At 54.0% G+C, this 26,632-nt stretch overlaps 1 protein-coding gene across 1 annotated transcript; it reads left to right on the top strand.

The window, feature by feature from the left end:
• Nucleotides 1-1,752: 1,752 nt before the first annotated feature.
• Nucleotides 1,753-24,949, top strand: DENND6B (DENN domain containing 6B). The gene is made up of 20 exons (XM_065839317.2): nt 1,753-1,920; nt 9,152-9,190; nt 9,278-9,320; nt 10,691-10,803; nt 12,891-12,971; nt 14,626-14,731; nt 15,356-15,435; nt 15,682-15,744; nt 16,531-16,586; nt 17,112-17,234; nt 17,618-17,713; nt 17,814-17,908; nt 18,431-18,496; nt 19,142-19,206; nt 19,604-19,693; nt 21,836-21,889; nt 22,258-22,367; nt 22,979-23,081; nt 23,572-23,646; nt 23,961-24,949. The coding sequence occupies exons 1-20, from the start codon at nt 1,783-1,785 to the stop codon at nt 24,081-24,083; spliced, it is 1,719 nt and encodes a 572-aa protein (XP_065695389.1). The 5' UTR covers nt 1,753-1,782; the 3' UTR covers nt 24,084-24,949.
• The last annotated feature ends 1,683 nt before the right edge of the window (nt 24,950-26,632 follow it).

Below are 26,632 nucleotides of genomic sequence, written 5' to 3'. Positions count from 1 at the left end.
ATTATTATTTACTATAGGCTCTCAGCGTGCTGTATCTAAAGAGTGCCCTCCATGACTTGTTTGGTATTAACGTTGTGTCCGGTGATAGAGCTGTTGCAATACGGACGCGTGAGGACGAGCTCTTCGGGCTTCCTGTTGTCGAGGGCCTTCCTCACGAGCCAGTTTTGCCACCGCGATCGGGTGACGCGTTGGTGAGGTCTCTGCAGACGAGACACGTCCGCTTGGGTCCTGCTGACAACCTCAGAAAACCCTAATACGTTTTAATTTCTGAATAAATGTGTAGGACAAGTTATCAAAGAAAACAAGCAAGAAAACCCCAACCGTTGTTATAGCTGGTTCTTGACAGAAAGGGGGCATGATGAAAACGTAAGAAAAACAACCTGAATAAAAAATACTGGACCTTTTTTGCCCCATAATCCTTTGTCCCATAGTAAAAATCACCTTTAATCTATTTCCAAGGGGTGTATTATACATCTGGTTTCACTGCAGCCGTGCACACATTGCTGGCTTGCCAAGCTAGAAGGAAATTTGCTGTGAATAGAGGGTGATAAGAGTACGTACAACATCTGGGAAGCATCGAAACAATAGTTTGCAGGCTTAAAACGATGTCGAACCCACACCTTTCCTCTGAACGGGATCTCTCGGAGGCACGGGGTCAGCGCATATCCAACATCCCCAGGTCTCTCTTCTCAGAGGCAACTCCTGAGGGTCAAACTGTGGGACAGGCAAGTACTGGAACCCTAAAACCAGTTTTCGGTCTATCAATGTATTGGACATACAGCCGGGAGGCGGAAATTCTATAGTGCTGAAAGGGTCTGTTTGTGTATCGAATCATTAATAAGGCAAATAATGGGAATGTGAAACAATTCTGTTGGTTTGGGCAGAATTACCCGCAGTTTGTACCTTCGTGATGCGGTTTATCAAGGAAGCGCACGGGAGCGTGCGCATCTTTTCCCCAAAATCAGCCATCGAAACTTTGCGTTTCAGCCCAATGAAGGGGCCTTACGGCCAAGCTCCCGTGGCTGATGTGAGGGCTGGGGTGACTCCTCGGGGGAGTGCGAATGGGGAGTGGGAATGGGGAGCGTGAACAGGGGCTGTGAACGGGGTTCTTCTGTGCAAACCGGGCAGAGACGGCTCTGGAGGAGCCGCGGGTGGGACCTGGTGGGGCCGCGCGAGCCCGGCGCTGCTGGATCCTCCTCCTCCTCACACCCAGGAGGTGCCATTTAAATATGAGAGAAACTTCTTCATGGCGAGGGCGCCAGAGCCTGGCCCAGGCTGCCCAGGGGGGTTGTGGAGTCTCCTTCTCTGCAGACATTCAAACCCGCCTGGACACCTTCCTGTGGAACCTCAGCTGGGTGTTCCTGCTCCGGGGGGATTGCACTGGATGGGCTTTCCAGGGCCCTTCAACCCCTGACATCCTGGGATTCTGTGACCTGGCAATAAATGAGCGAAAAAAAGACAAGGAAGCAAGAAAAGTGAACGTGTTTTAGCCGGGAAACCTGCCACAAAACTGTTATTTACTGCTGATATTTTAGCATTTCCGCGATGCCACTGTCCTCCCGCCCCGAGCACTGAATAAGTGTGAGAGGGAACAGAGTTCATGGGCCGTAAACCTCACAACCCCGAGCACGCTGAGGGCCCGGTTTGCCCTTTGCCATTTGCTTTGGCTGAGCCCCCTGCGCCGAGCGCGGCTGCGGGACCTCCGGGCCGCCGGGGGGCGCGGCGGGGCGGGGCGGGGCGGGGCCGCGGGGCCGGGCCGGGCCGGGCGGAGCGGGCGCTGCCATGGACGCGCTGTGCCGGGCCGAGCCCCGGCCCCGCCGGCCCGCCGCCGCCTCCCCGCTGCCCTGGGCCCGCTTCTCCGCGTGGCTCGACTGTGTCTGCGTGGTCACCTTCGACCTGGAGCTGGGACAGGCCATGGAGGTGCGGGCAGGGCCGGGGGGGTGAGGGGGTCTGGGCCGGGGAGTGTGTGGACCCCGGGCCCGGGCAGGGCTGGGGCTGCGGAGAAGGGCCGGGCAGGGTGTGGGGAGCGGCGGGCGCTGTGTGGGGCAGCGAGCGGGCAGGGGAGGGGGGGGAGCTGAGCAGACATGGGGCGTGATGGGGACAGGGCAGAGCTGGGGGAGTGGAGACTGGGAGCGGGCAGGGCGGGAGAGCGGCCTTGGGGGGGGCAGGTGGGGCAGAACCAGGGACAGGGACAGGCAAGGGGTGCGTGGGGCTGGGGGTCCGGGCGGGACAGGGTCGGGCTGTGCAGGGCCGGGGGGAGCCAGGACAGCCGGGGCTGGGGAGGGGGATGGAGTGAGACGGGCAGGGTAGCGGGGCAGGGCTGCGCAGGAAGGGGTGAGGGAGATGGGGCAGAATCACAGATTCACAGAATGTCAGGGGTTGGAGGGCCCTGGAAAGCTCATCCAGTGCAATCCCCCCGGAGCAGGAACACCCAGCTGAGGTTCCACAGGAAGGGGTCCAGGCGGGTTTGAATGTCTGCAGAGAAGGAGACTCCACAACCTCCCTGGGCAGCCTGGGCCAGGCTCTGACACCCTCACCCCCAACAAGTTGCTTCTCCTCTTGCAGTGGAACCTCCTGTGTTCCAGTGTGCACCCATTGCCCCTTGTCCTGTCACTGGTTGTCACCCAGCAGAGCCTGGCTCCATCCTCCTGACACTGCCCCTTTCCATATTGATCCCCATGAATGAGTCCCCCCTCAGTCTCCTCTTCTCCAGCTCCAGAGCCCCAGCTCCCTCAGCCTTTCCTCCCACGGGAGATGCTCCACTCCCTCCAGCATCTTGGTGGCTGCGCTGGACTCTCTCCAGCAGTTCCCTGTCCTTCTGGAACTGAGGGGCCACAACTGGACACAATATTCCAGATGCGGGGGTGAACCTCACTCAGAAACACAGACCCGAGGCGCGGGGTCAGCAGGCGGCAAGAGGGGCTGAGGGGGGTGTCACAGGTCAGGGAGAGGGAAGGAGTGGGGAGTGCTGGGGAGATGAGGGGATGCAGTGGAGTGGGGGCCGAGGCAGCTCTGTCCTGACCTGCGGTGTCGGGGGCTTCTCAGGAGGTCTGAGGGACCTGTGGGGTGACTGGGGGGCCAGGGAGCGCGAGCTGGGAGCAAAAGGGCTGGAGTGTTTTTTCTCTGTTCCCAGGCAGACTGCAGTTTGCCTCTGAAAGCGGGTTTGAAGGGAGTGTGATACCCAAGGCTTGTAACGTAACTGAGGGCAAGAGCTGGTTGGTGTTCTAAGAAGATGCGACATAAGGGGACCGGATATGTCTGGATTGTCCCGAACCAAAGCCGTTGTCTCAAATTCCTTGGTATTGGTTGTGTAATTGGGGAAAGGACTCCTCACTTTGCCTTTGTGTAGGGAGGTTAATGCTTTTGCAGAGGGTTGAGACTTTCAGTCTTTCAGGTCGTGCTGAAGCTTCTGGAGCGAGGGGAGAGCGGCAGAGACCACGTCAGCCTATTGCCCTTCAGTTTCCTTGAATACTGGACCATGTTTCTCTCCATGAAACCCCAAAATAAATACGAAAATCTACCGCAGAGCTAAGTTTCACATGCTCTGTAGTCTTTCCTGCAAAACCAGACTCGATATACCCTGCAAAGGATGTGAATGCTGGGGTAATAATTAGCGTTTACAATTTAATGCTTCATAGGTGTGTTTTAGTATGTAGCTACAAAGGTGCTTTCTGAGCAGTTTTACTACCTGTCTGGCATTATAAGGAGGGGACTTTGTGATCGAGGTGTGCAGTGACATGGTTTGTTAATCCACGGAAAGGTTGGTTTTCTTTTTCTTCATTTTCTCCTTTGCCTTTGTAAGCATTGATGGGAAAATGTTTCTCGTGTGACATAAATGACCAAGAAGCCTGGGACCATCTCAGCACCTGGGGCCAATGGTGACACAGCCACACCATCGCTTCCCCTTTGGCTGCCCATTGTGGGTTTCTGTCTCTGCGCAAAGGGTTTGGACAAGGAACGGGGTCTGTCCTGGGCGAGACACCCGGAAGGAAGGCGAGCGGAGGAGCAGCTGTGTGCCAGAGATCCCGTGTTCTGTCCTTCACGGGGCTGGGAAACCAAAAAGGCTCAAGCTGTTGCTGTCTTACAAGGGAATTCCAAGTAAAATCATTTCAGAGTTTTGGAAAAGTGTGAATGTCGCTGTTGCCAATAGTCAAACAGCATCATTATCTTCCTGCTAATTCCCTGTTTCCATCTGTTGCCTTGGTTGTTTGGATCCGGATCCTGAGCTTTGTCTCCAAGCAGCCTGATTTCTGCTGCCGGGAAGGGGGAGTTTTAGGATTTGGGCTCTCGACTGCAAGTTTCTGGGGTAGAAAAAATGCATCTGTGGCACCCAGCCCTGTGGGACTTCAGTCCCGGTGAGTCTGCACGGGCAGTTTGCCACAGACACCGCCGGATCGGTGTAGCTGCTGAGATCAGATCCTGAGAGAGCTCTCTGCGGTTTGTGCACGTGTGTGTATCCCTCCAGGAGCGATTTACGCAGAGGGGCCGTTCGCACGCCCCGGGATGGCGCAGGCTGACCGGCACTTGGAGACGCTCGCGCTGCCTCGTGCTCGCAGCACGGTGAGCCAAGGAGGGAAACCTCCGCTCTGAGCTTGCACCACGCTCCTGCGGCCTCACGTCAGTCAGCGTGTGAAGATGCGGCGTCCCGAGTGCCGTCCGAGCGCAGGATGTCCCGCAGCTCTGCTCGGAGCGCGTCTGCCCTCGGGCTTCTCTGCCGAGACCTCCTCGTCCTTTCCTGAAGATGTCTTTTTCCTGGCTTTCAAGTTATTTCCAGATAAAGCGTCTCCTTTCTTCCCTTGCTGCCCACACGTACGCAGAGGCCAGGTTGTTGATCGGTGTGGGTTGCGTGTCCTTGGGGCAGAAGGACAGAATAACCCGGCCTGGGTGGGCTCTGTGGATGCAGCTTCCCGGCCCAGAGCCCGTTCAGGGCTGTCTGACCGTTGCGTGACTTGTGTTCCGTGCAGCTGTCTTGCCGCGTAGATGCGCCATCGGCCTGGCATTCAGCGAATGCCGCTCTGCTGCGATTTAAACGCACGGTAGGAAAGGTGTTACAAAGGAAAACATAGGTTAATGCAGAAATTAGGTATAATTACTGTTTCTGACTCATCCACCAATTTACATTTCTTCAAATAGTCAACTACAGATGGCAAAAGCACCAGGGAGAGGGAAGAAGTGTTTCTGAGACTGCGAGCGGTCCGTGTGCTGCGGGAGCCGCCTCCCCACCAGCCGTTTGCCCTACAGATCCATGCTCCCGGCTCTGCAACGCCCCGTGCACCGCGGCACTGGCTCCTCCCTGCGCGAGCCCTTCCAAACACAGGCACTTTGTGGAGCTGGGTTACTTCAGAGTCACCAGAAGTCGTGTTCGGGGATGTGCTCCGTGTTGCTATGGCAGCAGCAGAGAACTTGGCACCCTCACTGTTATCAACAGCGAAGCTTCAGTGCAAGGATTGGTTTTCAACAACGTGTCAGCTCCGCTCTCGTTAATTCGGCATTGATGGGAGGGAGAGCTGCAGCACAAGTTGTGACATGATTTGAGCCCTTTTGGGCTCCTTCTGAGATATCCAGGGGCTTTTACAAATAAAAAGCTCCTTATTATTTATGGACATTTGGCTTTTCAGACGTTCTAGTGACTAGGATTCTAACTCGTTTAGATTGGGGTTTTTAATCTTGGAAATATTTTGTGACTTCACCCCTACCCCAAACATAGAAGTGTGTGTCAGAGTGTTGAGCTGAAGGGGAAGCAAAGATCACAGAATCACAGCTGGTTTGGGTTAAGGGACCGTCCCAGCTCCCCCAGCCCCCCTGCCATGACAGGGACATCTTCAGCAGCTCAGGTTGCTCAGAGCCCGTCCAGCCTGGCCTGGGATGTCTCCAGGGATGGTTCATCCACCACCTCTCTGGGAACCTGGGCCAGGCTCTCACCACCCTCAGGACAACAATTCCTTCCTCATGTCTGGCCTGAATCTCCCTCCTTTAGTTTAAAACCATCACCCCTTGTCTTGTCACTCCCTGCCCTTCTAAAAAGTCCCTCTCCAGTTTTCCTGTAGGACCCTTTAGGTGCTGGAGGCCACACTAAGGTCTCCCCGGAGCTTCTGTTCTCCAGCTGAACAGCCCAGCTCTCTCACCTGTCCCCAGCAGAGCTGCTCCAGCCTCGGGTCATTCCTGGGGCTCCCCTGGCCCCTCTCCAGCAGCTCCATGTGTGTCCTGTGCTGAGGACCCAGAGCTGGACCAGCACTGCAGGGGGGTCTCAGCAGAGCGGGGCAGAGGGGCAGGATCCCCCCAAACCTGCTCCCCACGCTGCTGGTGACACAGCCAGGACTCTGTTGTTTTCCAGGCTGTGAGTGCACATTGCTGGGTCTGTTGAGCTTCTCATCAACCAACACCCCTAAATCCTTCTCTAGGCTGCTCTCAACCCGTTCTCCACCCAGCCGGTATGTGTGCTTGGGGTTGTTCTGACCCACATACAGGACCTTGCACTTGGCCTTGCTCAACATCCTGAGGTTCGCATGGTCCCACCTCTCCAGCCTGTCCAGCTCCCTTTGAGCTCAACCATCCAGCCAGTTCCTGGTTCACCGAGTGCCCATCCATCAAATCCATCTCCAGTTTAGAGACAGGGCTGTCGTGCGGGGCAGTGTCAGATGCTTTGCACAGCTCCAGGTTGGTGCTGCAGAAGATAAGACCTATTTTTCAAAAGCATGATAACTGAATTTTTGCATCCATCTGTGTTTCTGTGCTCAGACAGAAGCGTTTGGGCCCAATTTTTATTTTCAATTTTTTCCCCAGAATACTGAGCACGCATCTCCAGGTGAAACATTTGCTTCGCAGATCTTGAGGTTGGACCCACAGAGCAGCCGGGAGCCATCGGTGTCTGCTTCTGGTCTGATTGATTTGCAGAAAACCCCCTCAGAAGAGGCAGTAGGAGAATTCAAAGTCTGTCTTGACTCGTGAACTTTGGTTCCGATCATCAGCAAGCGTTGCAGAAAGCACGATGCTGGGAGATTCCTGAGCTTCCCCATGGATCAGCGTCACACCTCCAGCTCTCTGTTCCTGCTCTGTCCATTACTACGTGAGAATTAACGAAATAAATGTGTACATGATCATTAAATTGGTCATACCGACAAGAATGTATTCAGTCGCCTAATGTGAGAATCCAGCAAGCAGAGCCGTGTCTTCTCCCGCAGCGTCGCTCTAATTCAGCGTTCACGCTCCAGAGTCTGAGGAGCTTTGGCTCCCTCCTCGTGCCTTCATGTGCTGCCTCATCACCGTAGCTCCTAAGTGATCATTTTGCTCTTGTGTTTTTGTAGCTTTCATCTTCCAGAGAAGCTCAAAGCGCAGGCTAATCAGCGCCGTTTTCAATGTTCATTTGGCTCGCTGGCTGAGGCTGATGAGCTGACCTTGCCAAGGAATCAGCGGGGAATTGCTGGAGCGAGCTCGCTGAGCTCCCAGCGCTGGCACGGGGCCACCCTCGCTATTTATACCCGTGTCGAGGAGCCAGGCGCTGAGCAGAGCCCCGTTCGAGTTCCAGCCGACCCGGGGCAGCGGCGCTGCCCGCCAGCCGCCCGCAGCGCCCATGGGCACGTCTCCATTTCTCCAGGCTTTCAGCACCAGCTCCTTTCTTATTCAAAGCCACCCACAACTTCTGCATTTCCCAAGCAGCGAGTGCTCTAAAGACCGTAGAGATTACTTGTACAGGTTTGTAAGTATTTGGGTTTCTGTCCTCTGCCCGGTGACACATGAAACTCCTTCTTGCTGGAGCTGTGTCATTTCCCACTTCTCAGGGTGGTGGTTTCTGTTGTAGATCTTGCCAGAGGATCTTGTGGTTCTGCCCTCGGCCCTGACCCGAGAACTTTTGCACTGAGCTCCCTTTTATTGGATCGCCATAAATGCAGGAGCAGCACCACCAGCGTTCCCAGAGCTCAGCTGCGAACCTGGAGTCCTCAGATGCTTTGGCATTCTTGACCACGTCTCTTATCTGAAGTTCTGGCTGACAAGCGGGGTGCGACGCGGTTCAGCTGTCACCGCTGTGCTGACCAAGCGCGAATCTCCCTGCCTGTGCCAGACCCACCTCCTTCTGTACAAAATCAACCTCAGCTTGTCTTTCTAACAACAGATCAAATCAGGGCAGCTAAACCAGAGCTCCAAATCCTGCCAGACTCCTCCTGCTGCCCATTTTCTGCTTTTTGGTGACCGTGTCGCTAGCTGACCAGTCACTCAGCACTATTAAATAAGCATTTTCACCCTGGAGACAAGGCTCTATATCCAAGTGAGTGTCCATATAGCTCAATGTACGTAGGATATGTTGTTTTCTGGTCTCTCCACACAGAACCTTCATCCCAACCGTTGTCTCTTGGTTCTTGCTGCCCCCTTTCCGTGGCGAGGGCCGCGATCTGTGCCCGGTCTGTGCTGAGCACCATGCGAAGGCTGCACCGTCCTCCTGCTGCTCTTCCTCCCGCACTCATGGCCTCTCTGCACTTCTGCCTTTCCAAAGCCGTTCTTAGTCTGTCCCCACCATCTCTCTTCTCATTTAATGGCTATGGAATCTGTTTCCACCTCTCAGCAGCACACGGTGCCAGCCTTCCTCGCTCCTTCGGGATATTTGCTGGGGTTAGCAAATTGTGACTTTTGAGCAGGATTTAAAAAAATCAAAATAAAAAGTGACCCTCCGCTGAACAAAAATCAGAAATATACAAGTCAAAAACGTTATTTTGAGCAACTTTTAAACTCGTATTTATGTGCAGAAATGAATATTAACAGTTTCCAAGTGTGGAGCGTGTGTCAGCATCATTTCCAGCGCACTGGATCAGGCCTCTCGTGCCTGCCCTGGAGCAAGCGGCTGTTTGCAGCCCGGGAGCCACGCGGGGCCGGCGGCTGCGGGTGCCGGGCTGTTGGTCACCGAGCCATCGGCTCGCAACTGGAAATCCAAGGGAAATGAGGCCACTTGGGCTGCCTCAGATGCGCTGGAATAACTGCAGACTCTGCGCAGGTTCGGTGTGGCGGCTGGTGATGGGTTTTGAATGGGTCGGTGGCTCGGTAGGATATGTTACTTTGGGGAAAATAAGGTGCTTAGTGTATGGAGGCGACATTTACAGATCTGTGCAGAGCTCATGAGGGAACAGCGGTGTTAACTTATTGGCTCTCATCTCTTTTGCAGTTGGTGTATCCCCATGACTTCAGGCTAACAGAGAAAGAGGTAATAACTATGGTTTTGCCCCCTGGTTTTAAAGGTCCTGCACAGCACCAATGGAGGTTTCTTACTGTGCCTTTTTGTTTGTTGCAGAAAACCAGTATCTGCTACTTGTCCTTCCCAGACTCGTACTCAGGTAGGTGGCACCTGCCGGCCGTGCTGCAGCCCGCGGGACGCTCCTCCCTTAGGAATGGGTGGTGATTGAGAAGGGAGTCATCGCCTCCCTTAGGAATGGGTGGTGATTGAGGAGCGAGTCATCGCCTCCGTGCAGCGGGGACTGATGGGCTGGATCTTCTACAACTGCGACATCCGCAAGCACCCGGCCCTTCGGTCACGACAAAGAGGCTTCTTGTCATTTCAATTGCTCCCTGGCTGTAGGATCCGCGATCTCGTGGGCGACGGGACAGTTTCCTGAGAACCTTGCGCACTCACGCTTCGCCGTGCCGATCAAATGTAAAAAATCGTCAGGAAGGGTAAATTCCCTGAGGTTTGCAGCTGTCGACTGTCAGCGTTTCTGGGTTTGTGAGTGAAGTGCTCGGCGAAGAGAAATAGATGGGGACAGGATGCTTTCACAGCAGAAGCATTCCCAAAGGTTTTATTTATAGATCAGAAGGGCGGCGATAAGAAATAAGCACATTAATTCATCCCAGTGCCTGTTTCTTTGAGACCGGGTCCTGACTATTCGTTTTCTGCAGCTTTGCCCAGTTTGGTTTTAAGTGTTTTTAAGGATGTGCTTTCACTAGTTTCTCAGACACTCAGCCTAAATGTCCTTTTTATTAAAGTAAATTATTTACTAGTAGCGATTTCTTCACAACACACAGAGCAGCCTTTGCGCTGCTCCGGAGCAGAGTGGCTGCAGACAGTGGCCAGGAGCCGCGTCCTCTTGCCCCATTACAGCGCCTTGCTGTGTTCAGCCTGGTTTTGCTCAGCGAGCTGAGCGTGTTGAGCTCTGTCCGCCCTGCTGACACCTTGGACGGCCTCAGCCCCGCTCCTCCTGCCGTCCGACCGGTGAGAACCCCGAGGAGCTGCCGCTGCTGTGATTCCTGCGGCACGCAGCACGCGTGGGGGCGAGCAGCGCGGTGTGACCTGCGAGGTGACGGCGCCGTGCTCGTCTGGGTCATTTGCTGGAGCCAGCGTGCGGGGCACTGTCGGTAAAATCAGCATTTGGATGGGCTCGGACTAAGGCTGTTCCTAGGTTTTTAGTGCGGTGGGTGAGAAGCGGCTGCAGGTACTCGGGACGGACGGTACTGGCTGATGTCTGCGACGTTCCCAGCGGTGGCCTGGCCAGGTTCAGCCTAATGCCTCCGGTTCCTGTATTCAGCTGCGTGTTCTTCCTGTCTTGCACTGTTTTTTGGGGGGGTTTCTTTATGCTGTTACTCTCCATTTTCAGTTTTGGAGTTCTTTGTAAATCAGCACTGCTGTTGATGTCAGCATCTCCAATTTAGATTTCCAGCTTTCTCTTGACCGAAACTCCTCCCTGAGCGTTTGTGATCTCCCCTGTCCCAGGTGGCCTGGGGGACACGCAGTTCAGCTTCCGCCTGCGCCAGTCGGGGGGCCAGAGGACCTCGCACTACGAGGACGGTGGCGAGTACAACAGAGAGGCGCCCCTGACGCTGCAGGTCAGCCGGGTTGGGTTAAAAGCCAAATATACTTATGGCTGGTTTTCTCTGCAGGAAATACCCATTTTCTCTGGCTGTGGGAATAGTCAGAAAAGGGGAAAGCTTTCAGCACAGGGGCTTACTGCCACATTAATACTTTGTAGAGGGCCGTGTTGAGGATCTCAGCTACTCCAAGAGACAGAACTGAGTCCAGGGACCTCAGATTAGAGCAGTGGTTGTGTCTTCCTACAGCAAAAAGATAACGGTGGGACACAGGTGGCATCCAGCAGAGTGCAGGGCTGCCTGTGCAGGTTTCCGTGAGACAAGAATCTCCTTGTCCGTGGCAGATCAGATGGTTACCTCTTCTGCTGAGGAACGACAGCTCTTCCCATTTGTTGCAGGACCTGTGTATCTAACACCAGCCACAGTAACTGGCATGCCGCAGACCCACGCTGCGGCTCGCTGTGCACGGGCTGGTTTAACCAAACCCCACCGCTGATATCAGGAGTGGCCGTTGGCTGTGGTTTTTCCATCAGTCTGTCTCATGCAGAGGAGGGATGTGCTGAGCACTGTCGCTTCTTTTAATCGAGCAGATGGCCATCAGATCAGCTTGTCCTCTTCTGCTTTCTCCTTCGATGCGATGCTTCCTGTGCATGTGCCTTTCTAACACGTTGCGATCTTTCTGTGATCTGCAGTCCAGGAATGGAATGCGGGTCTGAGAGGGAGTAGGAGGACTTTTTCTTCCTGAATTCTGGTCTAGAGATTTCTCAGCTTGCACATCATCTTTACTGCTTTGTAGCGATCGGGTGCTGCCTCACCTGGCTTTAAAGAAGTAAGGGAAGTAAAACTGCCGAAGTACTGCATTCTGTTGTGGAAAATAATAATTTGGGAAGAGAAAGGTGACTTAAGCTGTGAGGCTCCTAAAAATGATGTTAGGGATGGTGTTTGTGTCCAGCACTGCCGACTGTCCTTCCTCCCGGGCGTCTGTGGGAACGCAGGAGGCTCAGCGTGTTTGAAATGGTCACTGGGGGCTTGTATTGCATCCCTTGGTTCTCATGGGTGCTGTGAAGGAAGCACCACGCAGCTTTGAGCTTCATCCTGGGCAAGGTTTGACTGGGACTGCTGTAAATGCCTGACTAAAGAGGGATGGAGCAGGTATGGCAGAGGACGTCTCTCAGGAGATGGTGTGTGCCTTCCTCAGCAACACGTTGGCCTTGAGCTGGCAAAGCAAACTGGGACTCGGAGCCCATCAGTGGCAGCGAGGGATGCCCGGGTGAGCTCAGGGGCTTGAATCAGCTGCTCCTATTAGTGGAAACCTCAATTAACCCTTTAGCTGATGGACCTGAAGGTAGAATCATAGAATCATAGAATAGTTTGGGTTGAAGGGACTGTCCCAGCTCCCCCAGTTCCCCTGCCATGACAGGGACATCTTCAGCAGCTCAGGTTGCTCAGAGCCCCGTCCAGCCTGGCCTGGGATGTCTCCAGGGATGGTTCAGCCACCACCTCTCTGGGAACCTGGGCCAGGCTCTCACCACCCTCAGGGCAACAATTCCTTCCTCATGTCCTGCCTGAATCTCCCTCCTTTAGTTTAAAACCATCACCCCTTGTCCTGTCACAACAGTCAAAGTCAAAAGTCTGTCCCCATCTTTCTTATGGGCCCCTTTTAAGTCCGGAAAAGCCACACTAAGGTCTCCCCAGAGCTTCTCTTCTCCAGCTGAACAGCCCAGCTCTCTCACCTGTCCCCAGCAGAGCTGTTCCAGCCTCGGGTCATTCCTGGGGCTCCCCTGGCCCCCCTCCAGCAGCTCCATGTGTGTCCTGTGCTGAGGACCCAGAGCTGGACCAGCACTGCAGGGGGGTCTCACTGCAGAGAGGGACTGGTGAGAGGTGCTACCCGGAGCCTGGAGTTGTGTGTGAGTTCAGCTGTATCTCCTCTCTATCTGCCCGTTTGCTAGACTCTGGCAGGCAGCTGGGCGCGGGTGGTGTTGGTGAAGCGGAGCGGGGGCTGCCGCTGTGTCCCAGCAGGACTGGGACTGGTTTTTGGTCGGGCTGGCGGGTTTGGTGCCAGCAGCAGCGGTTTCTCGCTAACAGCGCCGTCGTCTCTCTTGCAGCGGGAGGCGGCTCATTACTTCGGTTACGTGTACTTCAGGCAAGTCAAGGACAGCTCCATGAAGAGAGGTTATTTTCAGAAGGTGAGTGCTGAAACCAGATAGCTTGCTACTCCTGACTGGTCCACAGCTGTGAAAAGACACCTATCCCCAGCAGTAAACCAGCACCGCTTCCTACGTGACACCCACGGTGTTTCTGCAGGAAACAGCAAAGGTCACGGCCAACGGGAATGCGGGGAAAGTGTAATTCCAAACAAACCGGGATGCGGTTGCCATGGTGCGTTCATCACATGAGCGGTGACCTGCTGTCTGAATCATGAGGTATTCGAGCATTTGCTTCAGGACGTGCTCCAGTGCGGCAGCCAGCGAGGGGATGTGCTTAGTGCTGCACCCCGTGCTGCTTGGGCCTTAACCCACTCTTATTATTGCTTTAATCTTTCTTCTTCAGCAGCCATCTGGGGATGGGGCTCCTGCTGGGCCGATGGCTTCCAGCGGCAGCACCAGCACCGCTGGTACCTCACCAGCCTCCTCTTGCCATGCATTCCATGAGACAGAGGCTGGAGAGAGAATACAAACTGCCTGTTTATTTCAGCACAACAATGCACAGGGCTTTGCGTTATTCAGACAGATGGGTATGCTGCCCGAGAGCGGAATGTCAGACCGCTTCCAGAAAGGGAAAATACTTCCATGCTAAGTCCATTTCTCTCTTTGTGTCCGTGGAATGACTCTTTCAGTAGTTTTTTCTCCCATGAGGGGTTAAAATGCCATCCTGTCGAACAAGTTCACTTTGAACACGCAGTTTTTAAAGAGGAACGCTTCATTGCAGATCACCTGGGGACCCTGCTGGGAGATGGGGCCGCCGTTCCATCCCAGCTCGGCTTTCTCTCCTCCATCTCCAGGCGGTGACACAGGGGTTCTTTCAAAGAGAAATGCTAATACAGACATCAGTTCTTCATCTCCACTACAGCAGAGGATTGATCACCCCAAAAACTGGAGGATTAGGGAAAGTGGCCAAACTGGGGACCTGCTGAGCAGTGTTCTTAGCAGGCTGAAGCGCTTGCTCGGTGCTGGACTGACGCAGTAGTGGGCATGCTGAATTCCTCGGCCAAGTGCATTGTCACCCTTGGATGCTTTTTATTTCCAATGGCAAAGTTTTGGGTTGGAAAGGAGGTATTTAAATTACTATTGCAGAAATTTTCACTTAATCGGCATGTAATGAAAACCCCCCATGGGGCTGAGCTGGCAAAGTTGTAAAAAACAGTGATGTATTTCCCAAAGAAGCAGTAGAAAGAAGTCAAAACAATAACAAAAAAGGCATTGCTGGAAACAAATGACCATTATTTCAAGTTACTTTGTTTCAGTTGTCCGCTCCTTTGTGCTTCTCCCTCTGCAATAGTTGCTTTGGTCCCTTTGAACCTCTTGGCAGTTTAGTTTAATTCTTCCTCCAGATGCTGGTTTGCTGGGTCCCAGCCTCACCCTGGGAGCTGCAGGGTAGGACCTGCCAGCCCTGCTGGCTCATTGAACAGAAATCCCCTCCCCTGTGTGCACACCCCGGCCCTCCCGAAGCCTCACAGCTCAACAGCAAGAATTCCACCCCTCAAAGTGCTGCTTTTGAGCTCTTTCACGTTCTTGATGTTGTTTTTTTAAGTGTCGCCCTCTAGTAAGCGCTGTGAGTATAAGCAGCGCGAGAAACGATCACGTCGGGGCTCTCTGACTCCTGAATGTGCCTTCTTTTCAGTCTTTGGTGCTGGTGTCACGGCTTCCGTACGTGAACTTGTTCCAGTCGTTGCTGCAGCTGATTGCTCCGGAATACTTCGACAAGCTGGAGCCGTGCCTGGAGGCAGGTGAGCGCTCACCCCCGGGCAGGGCTCCAGTGCCGAAATCTCACAGAGGCTTTATCAGGAGGTTCCTGACAGGCAGCTGAAATAACCCAAATCAGTTCCTTCTGGAACAAACTCCAGCAGGGAGAAACTTTCAGCCAAGTGGTTGGCTTGTCAAAATTACAAACAGCTGTGAAGGATGCGTTAATGGGAAGTGTCTGACAGCGTTAATAGACGACACTGTCAGTTTTGCGTGCAATGTATTCCCAGAGAGAGGAAAAAACTGCTCGTGCTCCATCTCTGTCTAGATCTTTATTGCGCTGTTCAGCTGAATCATGGTTTATCAATGGATAATGCACAGTGCGGTGCTGCAGCTGTCGGTCCGCTCTCAGACCTAAACCTGCACAATTCTGTGACGTGGTGTTTGTTTGTAACTAACCAGGGGGACACATGAACTAGGAACGAGTGATAATTAGGTGGGCAGAACTCACAGGCCACCGGGACGAGCTGTGTCAGCCTTGGATTAAACTGTTTCCTGTGTCCCTGCACTAGAAACAAGCGATAACTAAATGGGCAGAACTCACAGGAGCACCGGGATGAGCTGCGTTGGCCTCTGCGTTAATCTGTTTTCTTTCCGTGCCCCTGCAGTGTGCAATGAGATCGATCAGTGGCCGCCGCCTGTGCCAGGACAGACTCTGAACCTCCCGGTGATGGGAGTTGTCATTCAGGTATGGGTTGGTGACGATCCGTGCTCGGCAGCAGACTGAGGGAGCGGGGACATGGATTCCCTTTTCCTCTGCATGCTAAAGTTGCTGTTTACTCTAGATTGTTTCCTTTATTCCTGACCTCTGTACGATTAGAAGGGGTAATGGAGGAAACTTTCTCTCGTGGGTGGTTGTTAGGGAGGAAAGCAAAGTGTGTGCCCATGCTCGCTGATCCAGCCCCTGGATAATCTGTTCCTATCTGTAATGCAGGTGCGGATCCCTTCGCGGGTGGATAAGCCAGGATCAAGCCCAGTGAAGCAGTTCAATCAGGAGGTGAGCTGAGCGCGGCGGGACACGGGGCAGTGCCCAGCAGGACCTCGAGTGCTGCAGACGAGGGGGCAGCAGAACTGGAGCCCTTTGAGCCTCATCCTGCTTGAGGCCACTGCGGCCTGGGATCAGTGGTTCCCGCTGCCCGTCTGGTTCGAACTGCACCCTCTCCTGCCTCTGTCGTTCAAAACAGGACTCTCTGCACAGAATTTGTGCTTCGAGTTGTGTGTGTGCATTGTTCTCACAGTTCTTGTTCGTCCTGCCCTGCCCTGCACGGGAGTTCATACATAGGTGGGTCTCCACGAGACGCTGCCTCAGTCTAGTGTGGTGCTTTGCAGAATTTGCTGGCTGAGCATCTTTACAGCTTTTATCCAGCTTTGATTTTTTATTCTTGTTTATTTGATCTTTTCCCTTGGCCTTTGCTTTGAATAATGTTGCCATATTTCACAACTTTTGTACCCATGTTACCAACACCTATTGACTCTCTCTGTACCTTGAGCTCTGCCTTGCACCAGAGGAAACTAGAAAATAAAGGAGCGGATGTGGGAGGTCTTTCATGTCTTGAAGGGATTCTTGGCTTTCTTCTAGCAAGGGAAATTCATTTGGACCTTGAACATTAATCCAGATCTGGTCCTGGCTCATGCCTCTGTTAACCTTGTTCTTGTCTTTTTGTGCAGCTTGTGGAGGGAGCTACTTGGTGATGGATGCGGTCAGTTTAGGTGGCGTTTCGGTCGGCGTGCTTTCATTTACTAACAGTTTTGGCTTTGTTGGTTTGTGTTCTTCCTCATTTAGAATCTGTTACCAGCCCCGATGGTTCTCCCCAGTATTCACGAACTGGATCTTTTCAGGTGAGAGCCACTGTCCTTGCAGCCTTCCCGTCTCCATCTGCTGTCCCCTCTCCCTGCTCGGAGTACCCTACAAATGACAGGCTTAATGAATCAGAAATCCCTGCTTTGCAGGGAGCCATTGGGCTTGCAGAGCTTGCGCGGTGTTCAAACCTGTGTGCGCTGCCGTAACACAGCCCGCTGCATCCTGTGTTCCTTTTGTTGAGCCAAACTTTTCAGCACTATAGGTGCTCTTCTAATAGTGATCTGCTGGAATCCACACGCGTTTTACTTTGCTAAGATGAAAAAACCTCCTGAGAGCAATGTCATCAGCAGGTTGCTTTGCATTGCTGAGAGCGTTTCCTTTAAACATGTATAAAATGGTTGAGAACAGCAGGTGTAAAGACACGTGGGGTACTAAACGTCAATCCTAGACTGCAAACTCCCCGATAGAAGCACATCAGGATAGGTGTACATGCGATAATTGTGTCTGCTCTGCCCTGAGCTGCAGTTCTGGGCTCAGCTGGTCCTTCTTCCCCTGGCTCACAGGTGTTTCCAGCCAGTGCTCATTCACGTCCAGATGCTGTGGGAGCTGATGTTGCTGGGCGAGCCGATGGTTGTCATGGCACCGTCCCCTACGGTTTCTTCAGAAATGGTTCTGGCCCTTACCAGGTAACGCCTTCAAATTCCGAGATGCGGGTAAGGGTAACGAATTCTGGTGGTATTTCACATCCCCTCTGCTGCGGAGTCAGCTGCGTTGGGTTTAGTTTGCCTGTGAAAGCCTGTAAGACAAATCCCATGGCAAGAGAGTCTTGCACGTATTCCAGCGATGGTGGAGAGGAGTAGAAGTGAATGTGCCGTGTTTGGAGACCTGAGGGTTCGTAGCCCCGAGGAACGTTGTCTCCCCAGCTTCCAACTGTACTGTAGCCACAAAAAATGAAAATCCCGGAACTCCTGCACCTCTGGGAGGACAAAACGCTGCTCTGGGACACAAACCTGACACAAACCTTCCTCCTCTGCGGAGTCCATGTGCCAACTGTTGTGTGTCGTTACAGCTGCCTCGCTCCCCTGCGGTACTGCTGTGACTACCGGCCCTACTTCACCATCCACGACAGCGAGTTTAAAGAGTACACCACCAGGACACAGGCCCCGTAAGCAGCCCGGAGACCCTTGCTGCACACATGCCGCTGTCTGCGTGGAGGAAACCCCATGGTTAACATCGTGCTGCTTTTTTCTTTCCCCTCTTTCTAGGCCAAACATTGTTGTGGGAGTCACAAACCCTTTCTTTATCAAAACCCTCCAGCACTGGCCGCACATTCTTCGCGTTGGGGACCTCCGAATGTCAGGTGAGGGTGCAACCAAAGTCCCGTGGTGCTGCTCGACCTTGTGAGAGGTTAGAAGTGATTTTCCACGTCTTCGTTCCTGTGAGAGCTGAGAAACCAAAGGGAAGGCTAAATGGACTTGGTTGATGAGCACGAACAATGGTGAACGCAAACTGCTGAGAGAACTCGCTGCGGTGTTTGTCTGAAGCATTAAGAGAGGGAGAAGTTCTTCCTGGGCAGGAAGGAGAAAGTTCCATACAGAACAAGAGAGACATGGAGAGACAAACTCTGATTATTACCTATGAAGCCAAGGAAGGTTGAGGCGTTGCTTTTTTGCGATGCCTCCTTAACAGGTTCCCTTTCCAAAATGTCAGCGGGGAAGTGAGCGGGTGAGAAGGCTCCTGTCAGGGCTGAGTTGAGGGAGGCCATGGCTGAAATGTACAGGTGTAGGACTGGATGTTCCTGGGTGTGAGATCTCTGGTGTGCGTGCGGGGGCCGTGAGGGTAGATTGAGAGCCTGAACTCATCACTTGGTGTCGTTCCACAGGAGACCTGCCCAAGCAAATCAAGGTGAAGAAGCTCGCGAAACTAAGAACTCTAGACACAAAACCAGGTGAGACCTTTTAGCAGCCATGTAGTTTTATTTGCCCTTCCACGCAGGGGATTTTCCAGGCTTTGCAGGCATGTGAATGTTGCATATGTTGTTCTTTGTGTCTCAGTAAATCCACATTCTAATGTTATCTTCGCACGCTTGATCTGCTCCACAGCAGCGGCATCCCCCACCTAATACAGGAAAATTGTACATCTCTATTCTGAGCTTGAAAAAAACCAATAGAAATTAATTGTATAAGTTATTTTAGTGTTGGGAGAACAGCTGCTTCGTTTTCTTGCTCTTGTGTTATATATCATACGTGCTTGGTAGATGTGCTGGAAGTCAAGGGAGCTTGCCTAGGTACAGGTGTCTGCCGCTTAGCACGCTGCTCACCGCAGGCCTGGCCCTCAGCTGGCTCCAGTAACTTGTGTCACCATAAGCACAGCATCAGAAGGTCCTTGAGATAGTTCAGTGTCCTTTAATCCTGCTCTGAGCAATTTCGTAATTTTGAAATTATTTTTAATCCTTTTTTTAATTATCCACCCACAGCTGCCAGGGTTTGTGCTGGGAGTTTTGGGTCTTATCCCCACGCTATATAACAGCACCTCCTCCAGGTACCAGGGCCAAGATTTGTTTCTAACCTCTGCTGTTTGTTCTTCAATCTAGGAATCTATACATCTTATAAAACATTCCTTCACAAAGACAAAACCCTGATAAAAAGATTACTGAAGGTAAGCAGTTGCTGCTCTGTCCTGCATCCTCTGTGCTATGATGGGCAAACTGTGCTAACAGCTGGGTTTAGACACACAGAACTCTCCACAAGGAACACTGTAATGATTTGGTCAAGTATACTTGGACATGTTTATCATGCTGGTTTTAAAATGTTTCACTTAATATTATGGAGTAAATGCTGGTGCTGATGATAACCTAATTGAGAACAGAGAGTCTAAAAAACCAGATTGTATGTAGTGAAAAGTGAGTGCTATGTTTAACCGGAGAGTGGAATATGTATTTTTGGGCGGTACAGTGTTCCAGACTACTCTGGACTGGTCGCGTAGAGCTGTAGCGTCTGCACATTCTGCGTCTGTCCGCACCACAGGGGTTTGCAGACGCTGCTTGTGCTTGCAGGGCATCCAGCGGAAGCGCCCGTCCGAAGTGCAGAGCGCCCTGCTGCGGCGGCACCTCCTGGAGCTCACCCAGAGCTTCATCATTCCCCTGGTGAGTCGAGCAGGGGAACGTCCGGGGTGTAACGGGGGAGACGAACACGTGCTGGAGTCACAAGTTGGCACTTGCCCTCTTCTAATTGCTCGTGGCTGAGCAGCTGTAATGGATTCAGAATGTGGCACTTGGTGGAGATTTTTTACTCCGTGGAAAAGAACTAAATGTCTCTTGAATACAAATTCCAGTAATTAGCATAAAAGTCTGCAGGTTGGATATTTATAGAATCATCACAGGATGGTTTGGGTTCGAAGGAACCTTAAAGTTCATCTAATTCCAGCTCCCTGCCATGACAGGGACATCTTCAGCAGCTCAGGTTGCTCAGAGCCCCGTCCAGCCTGGCCTGGGATGTCTCCAGGGATGGTTCAGCCACCACCTCTCTGGGAACCTGGGCCGGGCTCTCACCACCCTCAGGGCAACAATTTCTTCCTCCAACAATCCTCCCTGGATCTCCCCTCCTTTAGTTTAAAACCATCACCCCTTGTTCTGTCACTCCCTGCCCTTATAAAAGAAGTCCCTCTCCAGCTTTTTTATCAGCCCTTTTAGGTGCTGGAGGCCGCACTAAGGTCTCCCCAGAGCTTCTGTTCTCCAGCTGAACAGCCCAGCTCTCTCACCTGTCCCCAGCAGAGCTGTTCCAGCCTCGGGTCATTCCTGGGGCTCCTCTGGCCCCTCTCCAGCAGCTCCATGTGTGTCCTGTGCTGAGGACCCAGAGCTGGACCAGCACTGCAGGGGGGTCTCAGCAGAGCGGGGCAGAGGGGCAGGATCCCCCAAACCTGCTGCCCATGGGGCTGGTGACACAGCCAGGACTCTGATGGTTTCCAGGCTGTAAGCACATGTTGCTGGGTCCTGTTGAGCTTCTCATCAACCAACACCCCCAAGTCCTCTCCTGGGGCTGCTCCCCATCCCTGCATCCCCAGCCCGGACTGATGCCGGGGGTTGCCCTGACCCAGGTGCAGGACCTTGCACTTGGCCTAGCTGAACGTCCTGAGGTTTGCTCAGTCCCACCTCTCCAGCCTGTCCAGGTCCCCCTGGATGGATCCCTTCCCTCCAGCGTGTCAACCACACCACACAACTTGGAGTCACTGGCAGATGTGCTGAGGGTGCCCTCAATCCCGCTGTCCATGTCACCAGCAAAGCTGTTAAACAGTGCCGGTCCCTGTACCGACCCCTGAGGAACGGCACTTGCACTGGTCTCGCTGGGACATGGAGCCATTGGCCACAACTCTTTGAGTGCGACCACCCAGCCCGTTCCTTATCCGCCAAGTGCTCCATCCCTCAAATCCACGTCTCTCCGATTTAGAGACAAGGATGTGAGGCAGAACAGTGTCAGGTGCTCTGCACAGCTCCAGGTAGATGACACTGGTTGCTGTTCCCTTATCCCCCAGTGCTGTAACCCCATCGTCGGAGGCCACCACATTTGCCAGGCACCGTTTGCCCTCAGTGAAGCCGTGTTGGCCGTCACCAACCACCTCCTCATTTTCCAGGTGCCTTTCCATGGGCACACTGTGCATAAAGACAGAACGTTGTTTACTGCAATGTAGGAATAGTTCCTGGTTATTTAATTCTAATGCCAACTCTTCGCTCTTTCCAACAGCAAATAAATAGGGAGGGACAGGAGTCCATAACATTCCTCTTCCCCTCTGAGGCTGGAATCAAACGCACTGCGGGTGGGAAACCCTCCCTCTGGCGCTGGGAAGCTTTGCTGTCTCACTCGGGATGTCTGTCCACGTGGTGATCGCCACCCCAAGGCAGAGTTTACCAACACCTTCCTTAAGGCATCCCTGTCTAAAAGCTGCTGGTGCTTTTTTGGTGACTGGCCAGCTGGCCAAGCTGGGCTCCTCCACTTTCTTTCCTCCGTCCTCTAAGGAGGTGGCACCTGGGAGGGCAGAGCGCCTGCTCAGCTCCCAGCCCCTCCTGCCAGCTGCTTCTTGCAGCACAGTTCTGTGACCTAAACCCTGCTGGGAAAAGAGCTGGAACACTTAGACTCATCTAAAATGGAGCTGTGAATTAGAAACCAGAGAGTAGGAGGCTGTTGATTGTGCCTGCGATGTGCTGGAGGAAACCATCGCACTCGGTGACCGCGCAAAAGGCTCCTCAGTTGTTGTAACTTTTGTTTATTATACTTTTCTTGTTTCTTTCTAGGAGCATTATATTGCAAGCCTGATGCCCCTGCAGAGGGCCATTACCCCGTGGAAGGTACGCTCAGCTTTCCAGTCGCTTCTGCTTTCCCGTGACTGCAGGGATGGGGAATAGTTGTGCCATATGCTGCTCACATATTCTAATCCTCTGCGTGAACTTTCCCCATTGAAGGAAGAGGGTGATTAGTAAACACAAAAAAAGGTTTTAAAGAACCATTGGGACAGATGCTGCCTGTCTGCAGTAAGCTCAGCTATTGTGAATTTAATTTGAATTTTACCAGCAAGGCTGGTTAAGATGTTCACGGATTTTAGGTTCTCGTAGTTATTGAGTCTGCCTCGTGCAGCCTGTTCCTTTGTAAATACAGAACCCATTTTCCCCTGCTTTCTTTAGGGTGCTGTGTAACATGTAATTCTTCTGTTGCGCAGAATCCTCCCCAGATTCGTCCTTTCCGTCAGGAAGATTTCATGAAGACCCTGGAGCACGCTGGTCCCCAGCTCACCTGTGTGCTTAAGGGGGACTGGTTGGGCCTCTACAGGTAAGAGTTTGGTAATCACTTGTCTTATCCCCTTAACAGCTGGTGCAGGTTATAACGAACGTCAAGTTCTGGTAGGACTGGGGGGAAAAACGGAATTTCAGGGCAGACTGGTCACCTGAAAAACTCACACCTGTCAAGAACTGATTAACTAATAGTGGTCTGGAAGAGGAAATAATAGAACCATGGAGTTGTTTTGGTTGGAAAAGACTTTCAAGCTCACCGAGTCCAACCGTTACCCACCCCTGGCACTGCCCCATGTCCTGAGAACCTCATCTCCACATCTGCAACTGCCTGAAAGGAGCTTGGAGCCAGGGGGGTTGGGCTCTGCTCCCCAGGAACAAGCGCCAGGAGCAGAGGAAACGGCCTCAAGTTGCCCAGAGGAGGTTGAGGTTGGATGTGGGAGCAATTTCTTCCCCAAAGGGCTGTGGGGCATTGGAACAGGCTGCCCAGGGCAGTGCTGGAATCACCATCCCTGGAGGGCTGGACAGACGGACAGGAGGTTCTCAGGACATGGGGCAGGAGCAGGGTTTAACAGTTGGATTCCATGTTCTTCAAGGTCTTTTCCATCCAACCCAGTTCTCCCATTCTCACTGTCACCTCTCTTTCTGCAGGCGTTTCTTCAAGTCTCCCAACTTCGATGGCTGGTATCGTCAGAGACACAAGGAGATGACCCAGAAGCTGGAGGCCCTGCACTTGGAGGCCATCTGTGACGCGGTACGTGCCCGCTGCCGCTGTGGAAACCAACACCAGGCTTGCCAGGCCTGACGCCCGGGAGCTGAGATCTCTGCTGCCCTGGACGGTGTTTGTCACATCTCGACTCTGCGCTGGTGGGTGGGGACAGAGCTTTGTGCCCTCGGGAACCACAGCTCTGCCTCATGTCTGTGCATGAGGAAAACGGCACATGTGGGGGACAGGAACATGAGCACCTCAGCCCCCCAGCTTTGTCGGCCCATGCAGGTCCTGCTCCTGCTGCTTTTATCAGCTACTTTTCGTTCCTCCGGCCGTTCCAAGCCAACAGAGTGGCAGACAAAGCGTCACCTGCTGCTGGCTTCCCTAGCGCCTAATGAGAATAGGAGCAGAGTTGTGAGAGAGGATGAGAAACCTCCTCCTTGCTTTTATTTCAGGCTTTGCTTAGGGGTGTCTCTTTGGGAAAAGCTTCTGTAAAGAGGAAATGTCCCTGAAGAAAGCTCTTCTCTTTCTTTAGAACATCGTGGCCTGGATGAAGGACAAGTCTGAGGTGGAGATTGTAGACCTGGTGCTAAAACTTCGAGAGAAGCTGGTAAGTTCTCCTCCCTCATTCCTTTGGGTCTGTATCGCTGTCGCAGGGAGAGGCCGGGCACAGGGATCACACTTGTTGCTTAGAAAACTTTGCTCTTGCTCCCGATTTGAAGAACTGGCAAACAGGGCAGTCACGAAACCTTAGTGTTTGCTTAGAAAAGGATTCAAAGTTCTGACTCTTCGTCTCCCCAGGGCTCAGGTGACAGGTTCCTCTCTGTTGTCTTGTACCCTGAAGTAAAGGACAATGTGAAGTTCGTTCCATCAAAGGCAAAGAGGAACTTGGAAGCGATATGAACCTCCTCTGTCCCCCTGCAGGTCAGAGCCCAGTGCCAGCACCTGCCCGTGAAGGAGGAGACGCTGCAGCGGGTGGGTCTGTACATCGAGACCATCATCGGGTCCTTGCCGGAGGATCTCCAGGCCGTGCTGCACCACCACTGAGCGCGGCCCGGGGCCGGTGGAGAAGGAAGCGCCTCACCCTGCTCCGAGCTCTGGGCAGCTGCAGCTGCGTTTGGAAAGGAAGGTTCTTCACGATGCAGCCAGCGTGCCCTGATCTGGACCTCGCTCACAGCCGCGTGTGGTTTTGAGCGTACGTGGGTCAGAACTGTGGCAGAAATGGGGAACCACGTGCACTATTCTCTGTCTCATCCTGCTTTGAGGAGCCGGGTTAGGGGACTGTAAAGGACAAAGCGTTCCCTGTGTGGCCGCTGGTGGGTCAGAAAGCGGCAGCCAGGCTGCTGAAAGCGTGGGGCGGGCTGTGCAGAACGTGAGCTGCCCGTGTATTCACGTCCATCTTGCCTAGTGCTTGGGCGCTCAAAATGTCCGTGTCCCCCTCCTGCCTGGAAGAAGCGGGACCAGCACTGTAGGGGGGAGTTGTTTCCAGGGAAGCTCCTGATGATAACAGGAGCGATGTTGGTTCCCCCCCACACAAATGATGTGAAAAAATAGCCATGGCCCATTCAGCAGCCTGACTCACACCGCAAGAGCCTGCGCGGGGGCGGGAGTGGGAGGACGAGTTGCTGGACGCAGAATGCTGTTGTTTTTTCCCCAAGGCAGAGACAGAGAAGAAGGGGCTGGTGCCTCTGCAGGGAGCAGAGCTCTCCGGAGACGCAGCGGGGTGCTGTGCGAACGGCAGTAGCTGCTGGAGCTGCGCAGAGAGGAGCTGGCCTCCAAATGTAATTTATTCTGCCTGAAAAATCAAGTTTGCGTGCTCTAATAACGTACGAGGGAGCTGGAGCTCTGCCTTGGGCCATGAGGCATCTAATGTGATCAGCCCACTCGCTGATAAAACATGTTGGAGAACCTGATCTTGCAGCTGGTGTCAGCCCGGCCGGGCGGGGGCTGGTGGAGGGGGCTGGGGTCCCCCTGGGTGCTCGCCCTGCGCCGGGGGTGTGGGAGCAACCTCTCCAGCCCTCACCAAGCTTGTCCTACCACATCCCAGCTTCCAGCTTGGCCATTCCACTCCCGTTCACCCCTTGGGACAGAGAGACGCGTGGGAGCTGCAGGGCTGAGCGCAGGGACGGCTCCAGGCTCTGCCAGCGCCTCTGTGGCCGTTTCCTCTGCCTGAGAGCGGATCCGCCTGCTGCCTCAGCATCCCCAGCGGTCCCTGTCCTGGGATGGACACTGTGCTGTGTCCCCAGCAGTCCCTGTCCTGGGATGGACACTGTGCTGTGTCCCTGTGCCAGGATGGACGCTGTGCTGTGTCCCTGTCCTGGGATGGACGCTGTGCTGTGTCCCCAGCAGTCCCTGTCCCAGGATGGACGCTGTGCTGTGTCCCCCGCTGTCCCTGTGCCAGGATGGGCACTGTGCTGTGTCCCCCACTGTCCCTGTCCCAGGATGGACACTGTGCTGTGTCCCCCGCTGTCCCTGTCCCAGGATGGACACTGTGCTGTGTCCCCCGCTGTCCCTGTCCCAGGATGGACACTGTGCTGTGTCCCTGTCCCAGGATGGACGCTGTGCTGTGTCCCCCGCTGTCCCTGTCTCAGGATGGACGCTGTGCTGTGTCCCCCGCTGTCCCTGTCTCAGGATGGACACTGTGCTGTGTCCCCCGCTGTCCCTGTCCCAGGATGGACGCTGTGCTGTGTCCCCAGCGGTCCCTGTCCCAGGATGGACGCTGTGCTGTGTCCCCCGCTGTCCCTGTCCCAGGATGGACGCTGTGCTGTGTCCCCAGCAGTCCCTGTCCCAGGATGGACACTGTGCTGTGTCCCCCGCTGTCCCTGTCCCAGGATGGACACTGTGCTATGTCCCCTGCTGTCCCTGTCCCAGGATGGACACTGTGCTGTGTCCCCAGTGGTCCCTGTCCCAGGATGGACACTGTGCTGTGTCCCTGTCTCAGGATGGACGCTGTGCTGTGTCCCCCGCTGTCCCTGTCTCAGGATGGACGCTGTGCTGTGTCCCCAGCAGTCCCAGGATGGACGCTGTGCTGTGTCCCCAGCAGTCCCTGTGCCGGGATGGACGCTGTGCTGTGTCCCCCGCTGTCCCTGTCCCAGGATGGACACTGTGCTGTGTCCCCAGCAGTCCCTGTCCCAGGATGGACGCTGTGCTGTGTCCCCCGCTGTCCCTGTCCCAGGATGGACACTGTGCTGTGTCCCCAGCAGTCCCTGTCTCAGGATGGACGCTGTGCTGTGTCCCCCGCTGTCCCTGTCTCAGGATGGACACTGTGCTGTGTCCCCCGCTGTCCCTGTCCCAGGATGGACACTGTGCTGTGTCCCCCACTGTCCCTGTCCCAGGATGGACGCTGTGCTATGTCCCCAGCAGTCCCTGTCCCAGGATGGACACTGTGCTGTGTCCCCAGCAGTCCCTGTCCCAGGATGGACGCTGTGCTGTGTCCCCAGCAGTGCCTGTCCCAGGATGGACACTGTGCTGTGTCCCCAGCGGTCCCTGTCTCAGGATGGACACTGTGCTGTGTCCCTGTCCCAGGATGGACGCTGTGCTGTGTCCCCCGCTGTCCCTGTCCCAGGATGGACGCTGTGCTGTGTCCCCCGCTGTCC

Source organism: Patagioenas fasciata, chromosome 1 (genome assembly GCF_037038585.1).
Source record: "Patagioenas fasciata isolate bPatFas1 chromosome 1, bPatFas1.hap1, whole genome shotgun sequence".
Classification (NCBI taxonomy): Eukaryota; Metazoa; Chordata; class Aves; order Columbiformes; family Columbidae; genus Patagioenas; species Patagioenas fasciata.
This window is presented reverse-complemented; position numbering and strand designations above follow the sequence as displayed.

Excerpts from the sequence above, each read along its gene's own strand:
- DENND6B (XM_065839317.2), top strand. The coding sequence starts at position 1,783 with ATGGACGCGCTGTGCCGGGCCGAGCCCCGGCCCCGCCGGCCCGCCGCC. Across the intron at positions 12,972-14,625 it reads AGAGAGGTTATTTTCAGAAG|TCTTTGGTGCTGGTGTCACG; the intron begins GTGAGTGCTGAA and ends CCTTCTTTTCAG. Across the intron at positions 22,368-22,978 it reads GACTGGTTGGGCCTCTACAG|GCGTTTCTTCAAGTCTCCCA; the intron begins GTAAGAGTTTGG and ends CTCTTTCTGCAG.